Source organism: Haliotis rubra, unplaced genomic scaffold (genome assembly GCF_003918875.1).
Source record: "Haliotis rubra isolate DU_JTF1 unplaced genomic scaffold, ASM391887v1 Scf112, whole genome shotgun sequence".
In the NCBI taxonomy this organism is placed as follows: Eukaryota; Metazoa; Mollusca; class Gastropoda; order Lepetellida; family Haliotidae; genus Haliotis; species Haliotis rubra.
The window spans coordinates 1,524,537-1,542,873 of record NW_025765026.1 but is presented as its reverse complement, the minus strand read 5'-3'; the positions used below and the strand labels follow the sequence as shown (position 1 = coordinate 1,542,873).

Genomic DNA, 18,337 nt, shown 5'->3' with positions numbered 1-18,337 from the left:
ACGCGGGAATTATAAAGAACGAATTGAGGTTATACCAATGATTGAAGGTCTATTTTATGCGCATTTTGAAGTAAAACGCTGGTCTCAGGAAACCAAGGCGTTTTTATCGGGTGGTGGATCACGAGGCATGTGTAAGGATCAACATTTATTCCACCGATTTGCCAATCACGTACTGGGGATATTATTTTCCCATGAATAATGGCAACAAAGTTATTAGAACATAGCATCGATCATCTTTTGGTGAGGTCACAGTAATCTAAATGTAGGTATATATTTATTACAGTCTTGATGGCACACAGGTATATACATCTTTCATCAGTCTTTCATCTGTAATCATTCGCAGAATGATATCAGCTGTGTCCATGTAGGAATGAATGAACGTAAAGCCTGTGTGTAATGAGATAAAGTGGATTTCCGTCATACTCACGTCTCCAATACAAACTGCTGGTACACATGTAGCACTGTGGCAGACCACGATAAACGTTTTTGTTTTAGGTTAATTCAAGCCCGAGTGCAAAGTAAATTCTATGTATGTATTTCCATTATACTGACGTCAGGAACCTAAAACTAGCAGCACATGTCGACAGTCTGAGAATATATGACGGTACAGTGTGTTGATTTATAGGAAGGATGTTCTAACCACGTCACAACCATTTAGTTACGGATAAACCTTAAATTACTGTTAGGAAACTGATTAAATCAAATGGATCTTAAAACACTCTCCACCAAACCAGTGAGGATTCTGTCTCAGGGTAGGTCCCGGTTCACCATGCTTGGTGTAAGAGCCGACCAATGAGGATTGGATGGTCACAATGGCATTCATTTGCTTAAAACCAACTCAGATGGCTTAATCTAGCAGACCTCAGAACAAATTTATATGTCCACAATAGGCACCCGAGGATTGGGAAATTATTTTCCCATGAATAATGGCAACAAAGTTATTAGAACATAGCATCGATCATCTTTTGGTGAGGTCACAGTAATCTAAATGTAGGTATATATTTATTACAGTCTTGATGGCACACAGGTATATACATCTTTCATCAGTCTTTCATCAGTAATCATTGGCAGAAAAGTCGCCCGAGAGTATTACGTTTCCACGCGCATTACGCTATTTTCTTTTGAAAGCCATTGTTGACGTAACAAAGGTAAGGACGTTACGTTATGTAGTCGTTGACACCACGGCATTTGTGATGTTATGTTGACTCTTGATTTTGCTGCTGTCACGACATTCATTCAGAACTCGTCACGTGACGATCCAGGTCACGCTCTCTCGGTCGACACTTATCGTCGTTTTCCAGTTGCGCAGATCGATGCTCATGCCATCAAACACTGGATTGTCTGGTCCAGACTCGCATATTTACAGACCACCGTCATACAGCTGGAATAAAGCTGAGTGCGACGTTAAACAACAAACAAATACAAAAAATTCAGAATTCATGTGATGCTCCAAAGGTATTCAATAAATTAGAAAATGTCGATTCAAAAACGCACGCACGCACGCACAGACGCACACACACATCTGCGTGAATGAGGCCCAGTCATCGAAGGCGTCTAAGGTCTAAGACCTTCATTTCTTTGGACTTTCTCTCCCACATAATGCTGTCCCTCCTTGATACACCAGGAATACAGCTCACACTCTCCTATATGTATATCTCAATATGACCAATCGCCAACGACTGATGTTGCTACAATAATAACAGTCTCATTATTCGATCGCTTCTAACTTTATGGAACCTTAACTTTACACTGAAATTATTATCAAAAGCGTTTTCATGTTTTCGGCCACTTTTTTCAAAGGTCATGGTGTACGTTTTCTGCAATGAAAATGAGTCCCCTATAAACTACGGATATACGTCTTATCTTATTTGATGTAGTAGAGTTTTTGACACCTTTAAAGCTGAACGACTGAAATATAGGTCACAAAAGTGATGTATTTCGGCATACAGTAGACACATAAAGTATGTTAGCTCTTTGACGTTAATGTCAATAAACTTGCCATGTTATTAAGAACGTAGGCAAATAGTAACTTGATTGTGTAATTATACCGCTGACGTAAATATTGCCTTGGCTGGGATTAAGTGTGACGAATAAGATGCTGCAGATACAAGCGTCTGGATGTTTACAGTTATGTCAGACGTCCTTTGGACGTTTCATATAATATCCATAATTGGCTTGTATACATGATGAAGACCAATCGTGGACGTTGACGTTTTATAACGTGTTTTTCATAATATATTTTCGTTGACTCTCAAAGTGACTTTGAGCAGTCATGTGATAAAAATGAATATGAAATTTGCCTTTGTAGTTGGTCTCACAGGCAGGATACAATCACCTTTTCGGGAACACCATGCTCCTGATTAAGTCCAGATCAGACAATGGGCGCTGCTTTCAGTAAAACAATATTCTTAGGACTAAGGAACCAGTCGTTGTTTTTAAAATTTACGTTTTCAGATATTAATTATACACAAGGAATTGAGGTCGACCTCTAGGAGCAAAGCAAGTGTGATAATCTGATACAGAATCTCTGTATATTAAAACTACAAGAATGACAGGCAGTAGGTTAACAAAGGTTGTTTTTACTCTGACCTTTCTGTTTTGACAAGAGTCCGGGATTAGAACCAGCTACAACGGAGTCTGTGTATAGCTAAGGGACATCACTCTTTGTGGTGTGAATGACTCCTTGGAGCTGTGAAAGCATTTGGAATGGACATTGACCCGGTGACCGAGGGAGTGTGGAGTCCTGCGCTAGACGAGCGGCCAATAATTATCATACCACTTGGACGGACGCCTAGGATAATGGTATCAAGGAATAACTTTCAGGACTAACTAGCACAGAATGATCACAGCGCCACTGCTATTGATAGTCTACGTTAGGATATGGGTGTTTCGATAGTCGCAGTGCTTTGATCGCTGTGTGCAAATGGGCCCGGGGGTGTAGCCTTGCCATATTCCTTACATCAATAGCTGTATTCACACCCACCTTCTACGGGATAAACGGGAAGCGAGCGTACAAAGGAAATACTACTTTTAGATGGCTAAACGAAATGCACTTTGGACTCTTGGGTCCGTTCTTCCTGTTCAACGAAGTCATCAACGACGTCTTAACTCCTGTACTTTAACACACGCTTGGGATGGTGGGGTAACTTGGCTAGGTGTAACGGGACCGTGGTCATTAAACCAGACATAATGAGGTAGTTACGTGTCCCATACAGAAGATGCTGCTCCATTACGAATGAAAACCAACATCCTCAAGACGTATCAACTGTCATTAAGGTATCATATGCTCACATGCACCATGTAATTGACAGCAATTTCAACCCTTATTTTTGTAATCCAAAGCCATTATTACCTTCTTCTACACAAGCAAGAAAATACATTCACTGTTTTACGGCATATTTAACGCCATTACTGTTCCTTTGCTTCCTATTAGTGCTGTCCGTTTTACAGACTTCCTCCAAAACACACCTCAGTGAGACAGTCCCACAGCAGCCAGTGCTGCGTACATCAAAGCAGACATGACACACGCCAACTGACTCTGGAATAACAACGATGTTACGTTAGCGTAAACTCCTTCAGTGTCGGCCACGCCATCATTAAGACCTACTTCAGACACGGTCTGTCCCATCTGACTGGCTCCTGCCTCTGTCCCTCTCAGGGTGCAGGTAATTACTGGGAAGAACCTGATTTTGATTGCATGGATAAAGCTGACACCTCCATCAGTAATAGACGTAGCTGGACGCCACAGCCATTCTTGTAGATTTAATATACAGATATTTTGTATCAGATCCACACATGCTTTGTGCCATGAGTCGACCTAAGTCCCTTATGTATAGGGAATGCAGACTGGTGTTTATTTGGCACATCGGTGCTGTCTGGGTATTAAACAAATACCACGTGGTTTCATAGTATCATTTAATAGCAATATTCAACACAAACTAATATATCAAAAAAAGAATTCAACATTTCTGGTCCAGGATCCGTGTTCTACCGAACCTGGTGTTTGCATTGTCCTGACATTTAACCATGGATGTGGTCCATGTTTGTTGAAGGTTTATATACTGTGCGATTTAATCGTAATATAATGAATGTCTGAGAACGTGAAATCTTAAAAGCAATGAACTGTACTGTTTCCTTAATCGTACGAAAACAATTTCTACTAAAAGCAGAGCCGATTGTACGATCCCAAGCATGGCTCTTTAATTTTCAAAAGTGATTACACCAGGTGTTCCCAGAAAAGGTCACTGTATCCTGCCTGTGGTACCCATTGCAAAAGCAAATTTCAAATTTATTTTAATCACGAGTGCTAAAAGTAAATTTGGGAGTCAACGAAAATATGTTATTATATAAAAACACATTATGAAACATCTGCCTCCGCGACTGGTCTTCAGCATGTATATAAGCCAACTGTTATAATATCATATGAAACGTCCAAAGGACATCTGACATAACTGTTAACATACAGACGCGTATCTACAGCGTCTTATTCGTCACACTTAATCCCAGCCAAGGCAATATTTACGTCAGCGGTATAATTACACAATCAAGTTTCTATTTGCCTACGTTCTTAATAACATGACAATTTTCTTGCTTCCGTAACAAATATTCTGCTATGACGTTGAGGGAACCGATCCGATTCGGCCTTCGCAAGTAAGGCTGTTGCGCTTGTTGCTGGTTCGATGAAATCTCAATGTTGTGCCCTTAGGGCCCTCTAATGTTCCGTAAATAATTCCTCTACACATTTCCTTATTTGATTCGCAATTCTTGCTGTGAGAGGAGATGCCTTGACTTGAACATTAATCGATCAGTTGGAACCATCCTGGGGGTAGTTTGGGTGACTGTATGCTCATATGCTGGAATTTGAACAGGATTCCACTTAATATGCACGTTTGTATATTCTCATATTTACTTATCAGTTATCAATGGTGATATTCACCTGTTGGAGATTTATTCAGTATTAGAGACCACTGTTGTATCGAGAAAAGCTTGGTGCCTGAATAAATGGTGTTAATTCTAATACAGGCATTAAACTAAATAATATATTATTGGAATTGTGATTGCATTGCATTATTTCTGGGAATTATATCCAAAACGTTAACGCAGAAAACACGTCACCTAACGTATGTGGCACGGACTCTGTTTACAGAAACATCTCGAGGTTTCATCTCATTATGTTTCCACGTTATGGCAAATAGATTTTAGTGTGTCATTCTAAAGGCGAATTTACATGATGTAGTTCGGAAGTTTCTAGATGAAAAGATCTGCTGATCCATATACCACGTTCTTCTTGAGAATTGTCACATGAGGTTACACATAACCTTATTTACTTCACACCAAAAAATAGTTTCCCAAGTAACTCAGCTTTATTTATCTTCTCTCAAAAGAGTTCTTAGACACCTCCGAGCCCTCTCCACAGATACTATCGTCCTAACTACATTCTATCGTTACATAAATCGATGGCCGCTAACTGTCTACCGATACTCTGGGGTAGTGTTTGATTTTATCAGCACGATAATACCAACCTTGTGGAAAATGTAATCGCAGCTTCGCACTGCTAGAATGATTCGTCACTGCGTGAATATATTTCTCTGCCGACTGAAAGATTTTCATGTGATATTTTACCAGATGAAATCAAAATAGAGTTTGAATTGGACAGCCTGCCACAACAGTGACTATGGTTAGGCAGTTACGGGATAAATAGACCGGCTCTTTTGAACTAGCTCTGGATGTTTAATTGTTCCTCTCAAGAAAATAACATGGCGTTTGGTGGTATTGACCATCCTGGCCTCGCCGAAAAGTCAAGTTCTTTGAGATTAAACTGTTATTTCTTGATGAGTTTTCATATAAAAGAGGTTTTCCCGACGGGAAATTAGTAGGGTGACCTGAGAACCCCGCTGTGTGATGCGTTAGATTATTAGACTAGCACCCATTGAAATCTCCGGGATGGTTTATTTGAGCAGATAAATGATGTTGATTACTAGGCGTATGTTGCCGAGACTGAATCGAACCTCTAAGCACAAAAGAGTTCCAATTTTGAGCCCTGAGCGATCGGTAGCCATGTTTACTTGGGTCTTCCCTAGTGCCTCTTCATCAATGGAGGCACATCATCCACTTCAGGTAGCGGGAGCTGTCAGAATGAAGAAAATAGCATTATTTTATTTTAAATAAGCACTTGAAAGTATTAGATAACACAGTATCACAGTGTAAGGAGCTGCTCTGATACACTGGTTTGTGATCAGACTGCGAGTGCATCTCCCACACCACCAGACACAAGTCCTACAGGAATATCTTTACTTTGTTTATGCTCGTGTTCGTCCTTCTACTCGTAATACTTCAGGGTTGAAGTTCGGACCACACCACATTTGAACACGAACACCAGTTCTATGTTGATCCTGTCTGACAAATGCCTCAAGGAGCGTACCCTCCTGTGCAAACACACTTCTTGTCTGCAACTTTGTTCGGATCTGGTCGTGGAGGTATTCAAACGAAAGCACAAGTCTGGTAGAGATAAGTTACCGTTTCAAACAAACTCTTTTTGCGATACGGCAGATCTTTTTTTTTCTTTTTGGGCGTTTGATTTCGTGCTTTTCTGTGACAGCTGTTGGCACATCCTTGCACCTGGCGTCGTTTTCTTAAATCTTGATCCAGACGAAACCAGTTCACCTCTCATTTAGACGTTTTTAATACCTAATGAAAAAATGTACTGGTGTTGAAATATGAAATATACACATGTCAAAAAGTATCGCAACAGTCCATATTTTTCATAGTATCCATATGTTACCAGTAATCAGAGCAAAGGAATAATCCAAACTTCAAACGAACGTACTATCTGGATAAACTGACTCTCAAATAATAAGAAAAAATGCAAATGATAATGCAATAAGAACGAAAAACCGTAGTTTATTAATAGAAGCAAACATTGCAAAGAACCTGACTCAGTTTGAAGTGCTGATAACCATGGTCGTATGACGTTAACAAGAGCAATCACTTTCAAGATTCTGGCATACAAGCGTCACTAAATCCTCAAGTAAAAATAAGCGAGCAGGATGTCACTATCTGGTGTAACCTGTGTCAACTGCATTAACATCCCTCACCCTAATCCTCACTGTCTGTATCAGACGTTAAATTTGACGTTGGGATATTACGTTCTAGTTTGGATGGAAGGCTTGTTCTAATACATCAAGATTGTGTACTGGAGGATCTCTCTGGTGTATTATGCGATCCATAATGCCCCAAACATACTCTATGAGATCTGGACTCCAGGCAGGCCAAGGTAGAGTTACCACCTCTTGGTGTAAGAAATCGACAACGGCACGTGCACAACGTGGCCTAGTATTGTTTTGCACGAAGGCTGGCCTTGTGTTAAGAGGATGGTCATCTAAATTACCTCCAGTTCCAGTGACGTCGAGCTTGACTCCAAGTTGGTCATGCCGCTTTGTGCTCTGAGGACAACGATGGGCGTGTGATGGGCCGACTGACTATACCCGGCCGATTATAGGCAATTTCGGTGCCTTCAAACTCGTGTAATTTGTTGCAGTAAACATGATAATAGTTGTGCACAAAAACTGAATTTTTGTACAGTATGAAATACACATATGGTTCTAGTATAATTTTAGTTTTAAAAAAATTCTGAAAATTAATTAATAAATAAATTAATAAATGCAATGGTTTATATTAAAATACGTTACGGTTAGATTTCAAGTCATGACTATGACGCCAGCCAGCATGTGTGGAGATATAACTGTTTTAAAGGAGAAACCATTATGGCTGATCAGACGAACCATGGACAACCAGATCTCTTCATAGCATCTCGCCTAGTCGTAGACATAGCCATGAGCATTAATCAGAGGAACAGACTCATATTCCAGAGATATAATTGACTAAACAAATACTCCCATAAAGGCCGTTGAGCTAAGTGCCAAGTAATAACCGGCTAAGCGAATATCCCCGTGACAAATGGCTCATAACTTTGGCTCTGCTCATAACGGGTACCAAGAGATAGAGATCCGAACATGGCCTTCTCAACCTTGTCTGTATGGGGCTCCAGTGGCGTAGATTACCGGTTTATTTGTAACTCTCCAATATTTGGTTTCCGGAAATGTATTGGTTTCATCAGCGAGTGTTAAATGTTGTAGAAATGTTTACATAGTGATTGATTTGCATCGTCGGGGTAATTGAAATGTTGAATAAATGATATCAATTTGATATGATGGTATTTATATGAGCATTTTTCGTTTGTGTTTGACAAATAGTCACGGAACAAAGATTTATGTGCACGAATCGTCCATTGTTCAAATACGTGAACATTTGCCTTCTTGTAATGATTTCACACAGCATGAGCACGAGCTCTCTGATGCTTTGAAATGAAGGTTGTTTTGCTTCTTGTAATGATGTCACACAACACTCATAGCTGTACATGTGTAAATGCAGCTTGTTGTTTCTTCTTATAATTACTTCACACACTAAAGCAACAAAGAGTGAACATGGATATGAGTTAGTGAGTGAGTTGGGTTTTACGCCGCTCTTAGAAATATTCCAGCAATATCACGACGGGAGACACCACAAATGGGCATCACTGATTGTACCCATGTGGGGAATCGAACCCGGGCCTTCTTCGTGACGAGCGAACGCTTTAACCACTAGGCTACCCACCGCCCTGAACGTGGATATGAGGTATAACTTCCTTGTTGTAGTGGTAGCACACACCATTCATACGATGTGCAGCTGGAAAATAGGCTCGTTTGACGTCTTGTATTGGCATATATTGTACTTGTGTAAATGAGGGTTTACTTCTTGTAGCGATTTCGCATACCACTCATACACTGTATACCTGTTAGTGTGGTATGTCTTGCCAGTAGTGATTACACACACAATCACACATTATAAACGTGTATAGTTCTGGTCTGTTCTACTTCTTGTAATGATTCCTGATACATTTGTATATTGTAAAAATGTTATACTAGAGTCAAGTATGATTTTTCAGCTTGACATCATGATGGAGCCATTCAAGGCGTGTACATGTGTAAAATGAACTTTTTTTAAATCGATAACAATTTGCTGCTTCATTAGCCTTATGGGTATTTCAGCGCACTGATGTAATCATTTGCATGTTATGAATATCACTGATAATTAATTCTTTTGATAATTGATGCACATATCTGAACATAGAAATGTCACAGATTGCATCACCGAATATATCGACTGATTGGTCAGTAAGAGGTATGTTATCCTCGTTAACTCAAATGCATCGTCGCGCAGGAATATATGAATAAAAACACAGCACTTCTTTCATGTGCATGCCAAAAATCAGACAAGTGCCAAACTCCTGCTAGTAGTAGTACCAAATGTTGACACAGCCAGTATGCTATATATGTTTGTGTGTTCGACATTGAGACCAATATTAGAATATGTGTAAATACATCAACATCAAGCTATAATATTTTGCCACACTTATGTTTAGGGGAATCCATTTTCATTTCTTCGACCTACCGTACATTATTTTTTGCATTATGACTGAAACCCTCTTGACTGTAAAGAGTCACGAGTATCGAGATCTGTTACTGCCTCTATGTATGTCAGCAACTCTTAGACCATTAACCCTTAGTTTGGCACTCACTTCTTCACAGTATTTGTCAGATAAGGGTTTTGTTTGTTTACAAATGTTTGTAGCTTGGGACGAACGGCTGTTGGCAAGGATAATAATTCTGACGCCAACATGGCTGCACAGCGTTTACCGATCCTAGAAGACGTGCATGGATCTAAAGGTCATCAGACATTTCCCAGTTTCAAACCTAATGGATTGCTTTTAGCATCAGTGGTTTAGGAGGGTCTAGGTGGCCAGTAGACAGTGTATCAAGCCACGTGGTCATGAAATTTTGGGAACTACACCAACTGTGTGTCCTTCCTTGGTCCTCTTTGTACTTGTGCATGTGTCAGAATGTCTGCTCGCATTGGTAAAATCAGAACAAGGAATTTGATTATCAACTTCGGAGATATCAGTGGTATCGTTCAGTGATGGTCAAATAGCCAATTTCCTTGCACTGAGCTAGAAATAGTAGACACCAGTGAAGTGGATCAATGTGTGTCATATTTGATCTTGATAATCGCTCTCATTATGGGAAGGTTCAGCTCAGTGTTGTTAGATGGGGACCAGTTTGTGACCAGCTAGATGGTATGATAAACAGATACCAGTATGTAAATCAAAAACATCACCAATGGTTTCAAGAACGTCTAGGCTGTCAAATCGTTTCGAACATAAAATACCAGTTTCTAACAGTACAATTCTACGTGTTCAGGACAGACTCTGCTTTCAGCCTTTCCAAGGGGAGTATCAATCAATGAAAATAGCTAGGTGTGACTGTCACACCCATACTGTTGAGATTAATGGAATCCCACATAGTACTCGTCACATGAAGAACAAACTGATGGCGTCCATCACATAAATAGATCAGTACTTGGCATCGGAATGACTGGGAGGTTCGAAGACAATGATGGATACACTACTGGAGATATTCACAGAAAACCATAAGAACAGTTTATATATATTTGTGGGAAATCACAAACAATAGTAATCCTTAAAATTAAAATATACAACTTCGGAACTCCATTAGCATTTGTTATGATGTATATCTTTTTCAAGCTGGAATGGATCCGTAGGTGTCAGCTCCTACGACGTATTTTATGCAATACAAGAACTGGACATGTGTGCAATATCGAGGGACATATAGTGAGTGAGTGAGTTTAGTTTTACGCCACACTCAGCAATATTCCAGCTATATGGCGGCAGTCTGTAAATGATCGAGTCTGGACCAGACAATCCAGTGACCAACAGCATGATCATCGATCTGCGCAATTGGGAACCGATGACATGTGTCAACCAAGTCAGCGAGCCTGACCACCCAATCCCGTTAGTCGCCTCTTACGACAACATGGGTTACTGAAGATCAATATTCTAACCCGGACTTTCACGGGTCGGACATATAGTGACCCAAACAACCATGATAACCCTGCTCTAGCATACACCTTGTGTTTGCCCTCGAGGAAGCACATTAAGAACTGATAGATTTCCTTCCGCATTGTTGGAAAGATGAGACAGTAGAAATACTGCCATGAACAGCCGTGTCCTTATCTGCTGGCTGCCGTTTCCTTCACTGTTTTATTTTGAACCATCTCAGTCTTCTCAGACTAGTGATGTATATCTCCAGTTGTTCCTGCAGCCAGAAGAAACTTAAACCCACGGCATTTCTCTTTCTCGACCTCAAAGCCTATAAAGTACCAAATTTGTATGTGAAGGATTCTGTTGAAGCATAAACCTTCATGCAACAGACAGTCTTAAGCCTTATAAGAACAGGTACATCGCTGTCCGTGTCGGGTCGATGAAAGGCGATATGACGGTCACTGGGTCCAGCAAGGGAGCCCAGAGGTCTGGCTTTAGGTCCACCTTGTAATCAGGGGTTCTTGTCCCGCCTTTAATGCTGACGAGGCTAACGAGCAGCGTGCCAGTGTTGCACCGGCTTCTATTTCCTTCCCAACGTCTTGACAGGGAGGGGAAATTAACGGGCGAAATATTCTACGAGTTATTGGCACATGCAATGTTCTCACAAGGAACTCCGTATTAAACCAATAACATAAATTAGAGAGAGTGTTCGCCGGTGTCGGGCGTGAGGCATGTACACAAAAACTAATTAATTACAACACTTGCCCCTGTGTAATTCCGTCTTACCCCTTCAACCAGACTCAGCCGTTACGGACTCGGCAGCCCACTAAATCAAACGCCAACTTCCAATCCTCCGCAGAACGGCTAACCAAATTGTGGCTGTCAGTTGCGTATGGGATCTCTCGAGGGATGCTTGAAGGCTGCACGTGCAAGAAGTGCACTTATGTAGCAAAAAGTGACTGGCAAACATATTTTGATTTTTATATAATCACACTGTGTTGATAAAAACGAGCTTGCTTCGTATGGTGTCGTTAAATAAGGACAGAGATGTAAATTGAATTATGGCACTTGAAATGAGCTCGGATTGAATTAGGTGCGGAGTTGAGGGCCAATTAATCCCGCACAGACAGCTAGCCCGAGGTTAATTGTTTCTGGTCTCTGATTCGCAGAAAATCAAAGGATACATTTCCTTAATCAATATAGATTTTGGTGTAAAACGATATTGGTGTTATTTATTACTCTTTACCGAATTCTTGTCCACCTGTGTCTGTGGGGGGAATATTTACAGTACTGCTACATCATGCATGTGCCTGTCATTTGCATGATAGGGGAACAAGGCTTTATTTATCATCTGAACTCGAGGAACAATGTACATCAGAGATATCTACTCATATGATACATCCAAGTGAACGTAGTCTAAGATAACAATGATGTGCGTCAGAACGATTAGCCATTCCTTCCCTCTTGGTAGCACCTTTGTTCCAGAGGTGGAGAACACAAGAAATTGTTCTAGAGAATATTTATCTAACTTTACATATATCTCAGGACTCTGACAATATGATTTGAAGCTAACCTGCTGCAAATTAAACCAAACTTTGAACTTACAAAAGGTTTGAAAACGGTTACCAGACTGGAAGCGGTCGTCGACACACACGTTAAACACCATAGAACATACTCGTATCAAATACGTCACCGTGGAATAACAACTTCTTGATTGTAATATGTTAGACAACATCAAATAAGGCAGTATACTGTCTTTCCAGCATCCGTTTAGTCTGAACGCGGCCTTGAACATTATCAAGTCGGATATACCATGAATACACCAAACCAGATATGTGGCCCTTTCGAGATAGACAGATGATTCGAGATACCAAAGGTCGAAACATGACTAGATCAAAGGTAAACATGCACGTCCACGTGTTGACGCCATGGCTGGAGGTTGCACAACGTGCTTCGGGGTGCGTGGTTATCGTGAACACAGAGATGGGAAAGCCAATATGAACTGATACAGCGAAATTGAAAGCCCATAGAATTTGCTCAGCTGGAAATGTCACGAAGTCCTCTGCAAGAACAGGGACCCTTTTGCCTGACTTACGTAGGAAATAAACGCATGTTCAGAGCAATCAAATAGCAACCTGACGCCATGTACGCCTGAATGGCGTCAAATATAGATGACCCTTAAATACAGTGTGCGACGACGGGTACCTTTCAGTCGCAGACGTTGTTGCTGCCGCATTTAGACAGCCACAGATGCTCCGCGGTGTTTCGTCTATAATTAAATTATCTTATTTAAAGATACAATTTGTAAGACAACTTTAGCCAGAATTTCATGTGACGCAATTTCCTTTTTGGTACGACTAGTAATATTGAATAAAATCAATATGGTGACAGGGTTTTAGTCTGTATTAATATTTTGCGAGTGGACGACATGTTCAGCTAATGTGTGCTTCACTTAAACATCTTCCTGTTATTGGGATTTCCACATGAGATCAGAGAGTAGGGCGGTCGTTCTGAACCGGGTGACCAAGTATTAAAAATGTGTCAGTACAGTTGTACTCTTGGATTGGATTGATGAAGATGACGATGACGATTAATGAGAGTTAAGTTGTCAGGTCAAGAAATAGATATGTTTGAAGCAATTTGATTTTCGGGTGAAGTTACAAATCTATATATTTAAATATTTCAGGTAAAGGTGCCATCTTTTCGGTTATTTTGGTGTTTTGTGTAGTGAGTTTGAACGATATTTCTCCAAATAATGTATACGTGCTTTAATCGTGACTGAGTCACTCTGTTTTAAAACGTTTCTTTTTTTTCTTTCAGGATGAGAAGAAACAAGTGATATCGCTAAGCGTCTGGCTGCACCACGTAAGTCTTGTACTATGTCAGTGAATGAGAGCAGTTGTCAGACTAATAGCACCGCAACCTATAACACGCATATCACTGTATTTAAGGAAATCGTTTTAAATATGAGAGGTAGGATGGTCAAGTGGTTCGCTCGTCACGCCGAAGACCCGGATTCGGTCCCCCACGTGTGCACAATGTGTGAAGCCAAGCTCAAGTGTCCCCCCGCCGTAAAACCATACTCACTAAATCACTCTAAATAAGATCGGGGTAGGGATGGAAGGGTGGTGCGTCATAGAATGCCTGAATTCTGAAGCGCCCAATTTGCACTGCACTCTCCCTTGGGCGTGATACAAGGCTATGGTTGAGGGTTTCATGTTGCAAGTGATTGTAATGTTTTGTTTTGTGAGCTACATAGTCTCTTTGTTTCACCATATATTATTTCATCAGAGTGCGAAAAGTCATCAACAATCGAATCACATAGATGTTCCCCCTTCCAGACAACTAACATTATGCTGGTTGGTTGTGATGTGACTGAAATATTGTTTGAAACAGATCAAAACCAATCTCTCACTCACTCACTCACTGACTCGCTCACTCACTCACTCACTCACTCACTCACTCACATGACACGAGATTAAATAGTAAATTAAACTTAACCTCAAAGCGATCGTACCGCTAAGGTGATCGTAACTCCCAAACTTAGACTTACGACTGTCGTAGCGCTACGATCGCTTTGAGGAACGGTGCCCAGTACTGAAATTTAAAATACAATATAATAGTTTTGTTCTTGGGTGAATAGTGATATATCTAAGTGTGTTTCAACTTCATCTTCTTTCTGTGAAGTTCTGTACAGCAGTGATATACTTTAAAACCAACCCTGAAAACAGAACCCTGGGAATGTGTCACGCAGGTGTCTATCAAATATACCTCTTTGGACGATCATTTGAAATACTCCAGAAGATACAACTATGACCAATTTTGACGTACGGACCCTGGCCGCCCTAAACAAAACTGATGACAATCAATCATCCAGTGGATCGAGATAGGTATAACGCTGATCAGCCAATCATTGTTACTTAGTTGCATGACTTACAAGATCCTGAGGTATTCAGCTTCACATCATCTTTCTGGGTTTGTTAGCACGATATATACTCATGCCAATAATGGTTTTCACCCCCCTCCCCATCCAAACCCCACACACACCTCACACACCCACCCCACACCCCCTCTCCAATTAAAAACATTGAAGGGGGTGACAACCATTATTGGCAAGAGTATAGTTAGTTTCGACGACTTGCATCACTTCAAAGTTTAAGAGCCAATAATCCGTACTATACTACCCATCAAAAGTTTAGACTCACTAGTGTAAATGTAGCCACATGCTTCAGTCAACTGTTCTAAACTAGATTTTGCAAAATATTCCATAGTGTTTAAAGGTACTGTTTACACATGAACTAATGTATTGTAAAACAAATTCGTCATGTTGAAAAGATTATTGTCATGAGTTCCATAAATGATGAAACTCAGTGAAAATTGGCGAATTCTTAACAAAACGTTACTCCAAAACGCAGCTGTTCACATGCACGATATTTGCACATGCTTTCAGCAATTTGATGCATGATCCTCGTGCAATTCATCTGCATAAGGTTTGCAGTTGGTTCCCCTAAGTTAGTGGAGAAATTCATCTTCGATGTAACCACTTATATATACGTAACATATAGTGAGTGCTTTAAGTGAGTCTAAACTTTTGATGGGTAGTTTATAACGCAATATACTGATCCAAGCGGTGCTAAACCAAGCTTTCGGATTGAAAACGATACATTTGGAATGATTAGCATGAAAACGATACAATTGTGTTCAGGCGCATATGCATCCAAAGAAGTCAGCTGTTCAAATGCGAGAAAGGAAAATGAAGGACAATATTTAAACGTGTATTAAGTTCAACCCAGAGCCTTTACGTTTTCAAAATTTGATCTACTGCCAATAGGTTATAACGTATTCCAGTCTATAAATCTAAGGATAAAACTGGAATTCGTTTCAGTTTGAAAGCGTCTTTTGATTCATGTGAATAATTGACTGTTTGGGGAGAACGAATATATTATCATTATTCATCCTGAATGTGAAACTCGCCATTGTGTTAATAAGCAATGTTGGTGCTTAAAAACAGATAGCATCAGTGTTGAGATGACAGAAAAGCTTTGCTGGAAGCTCTAAAGACTAGTCACAAACACAAACACGTGCCGTACGTGCAGCACCCCCACATTAAGAATAATCAGGACCGGGAACAGACCATACACTGTTATCAGTTTTGTGTTGTTCGTGTTAACAATATGGCATTCGAGTAAGGTGGAAGTAATGTCAAATAATAACACATCATTTGACAGTGTTTAAAATACCAACGGTCTGAAATTGCCACTTTGTAACCCGAATGCTTCTTGAAAGCAAATTTAGAGGGTGATATCAAGATTTGGCTTGGCACGCAATGGTTTATATATTCTTGCTGACATACAAAATGATAAAATTGACATGTTTGTACTGCTCTATCGGCTGCCTTTCATTGTTTCAGCTCCTGTTATCTTCTAATTCCAGTAATAGTTGCTGAACATTGTGTAATTTCGCCAAAAATCTATACACTAATTCGTTTCTCTGTGAATTAATAGTCGTATTTCCTGGGGGGAAGCGGCAATCGGGCACTGTAGAACTAAGTGACCGGCCTTTTTAAGTACAAGCATGAAGTACAAGTGCGTACTGGGGTGCTTCTGGACAATATTGACAAGTGTGTGTCGATGCATGAGTGTGGCTGATGACTCTCGCCCAAACGTTTAATGTGCTTCTCAAAACTCAGTTAGGAAACTTTTGTTTCTGTATCTCTCCCCATGAAGAGAAGAGATGAGAGGTTGTAATACATTAAGGTGTGGACAGTAGACATGAAGACCAAGAACATACTCCCATCAACAATATACATCCTGGTGAGAGACAACGTAATGTGGATCGGATGGTTACAATGGATGGCCTTCGTCTGTGTCTTTGTATCCTTACGACGTAGATAACGCCTGTTGGCCCGGCCCAGGGTAGATTTCTTAAAAGGCTGTATCAAGCTAAAATTGCTGACTAAGTGGAACGCTGCATTAATTATGAAAGTATTGCCGTTTTCGTTAAGGGACAATGGGGTAGCCTAGAGGTTACAGCGGTCTCTCATCACGCCGAAGACCCGGGTTCTATTCCTCACATGGGTACAAAGTATGAGCCCCATTTTTGGTTTCCCCGCCGTGATATTATCGAAATACAAGCCGCGTAAAACCATAATCACACATTCAAGTCTTCATCAGGTATATTTTATATTTCCAAAGTGAGGTTTCCTTACGATCTACGCGTTACGAAATCTGTCACTGAGGCATTGAGAGGAAAGTACTGCAATATGCCCGACAGAGACGAAACAATAAAGACCATCCAACCAGAAACTATATGTACAAGGGGTAGTATGGATAATAATCTCTATAATATACACACACAACGTTTCCTTGCTACTTCATGGCCTTTTATCAGCTTTATACATCCTCGTCATGGTACCAAAAGTATTACAGATGACTGAATGATCTGGTGTAAGGTAAATTATTTGTTTTAGTGGTTTGTTATAATGTCTTCTTTAAGTATTCCGTTTAGTATTGCGTTATATAAGCTTCCTGTTCCCATCCACTGGTTTCAACCTTCTACAGGTTTCCGTAATCAAATAGGTGTTTCCATAATCAAATAGGTGTTTCCATAATCAAATAGGTGTAGATGTGAAAGGGACTGTTTGGAAAGAATTAAATTGATATTGGTGTTAGGTTCCGAAATATTATATTTCTCACTTTGAAAGGCTTCCAATCATATATCAGCGCGTTGGTCTGTCATCGGAGGAGATCCAAAGATGATGCTGCCAACGGGAACAGGCATGGTGCCTGATAGACCAAAGTTCAAGTCAGAATTAATCTTGGATTCGAACAAACCAAAAGCGGTTAATGGCAAATGATGGAAGTCAGCGCAGAAGCGTTGGGCAGACTCGGGGCGGTATATACAGCTATAAACGCGTTGTACAGCCACCAAGGTCAGTCCCAGACCAAGCAAACAAAATTTGGTTCGTCAGCAATAGGACTCCCTCTCCTTTCCTAACTCTAGGTTCATATGGCAATGTGACAATCAGCATCCATGATTGCAGTGCTGGGGTCAACTTCCCGACAGAATTAGGAAAATTGGTGTCATTGGAAACCCTTGATCGCAGGCAGGAATTGGAAGAATAGCGGCATTTGATTGAGCCCAGGGAACAGGGTTTGTCTTCAAGACATTTCTATTCATTAAATGAACTCATTTTGGCAATTTTGCGCCACACGTCGCCTGTCGACCCTAGTCAATCAGTGTTCGCCATATCAATGTCCGCCATCTTTGTTCTGCAACGGAGGGTAAATACCAACTTCCTTCTGTTCTCCAAGACCGTAGTGGACAGGCGCAGAGTGTGTATCCCCATGTCAGAAAGATGTCCACGGTGTTTGGAAAACACACAAAGGATAAAATGTACAG

At 40.5% G+C, this 18,337-nt stretch overlaps 1 protein-coding gene across 1 annotated transcript in view; it reads left to right on the top strand.

The window, feature by feature from the left end:
- The window catches only part of LOC124289704 (acetylcholine receptor subunit alpha-L1-like), a 66,213-nt gene that overhangs the window by 29,244 nt on the left and 18,632 nt on the right, over window positions 1-18,337 (top strand). Inside the window, exon 2 of the mRNA XM_046726336.1 lies at window positions 13,757-13,801. Coding sequence (XP_046582292.1) covers window positions 13,757-13,801 — 45 coding nt within the window. The remainder of the gene's footprint in view (window positions 1-13,756; window positions 13,802-18,337) is intronic.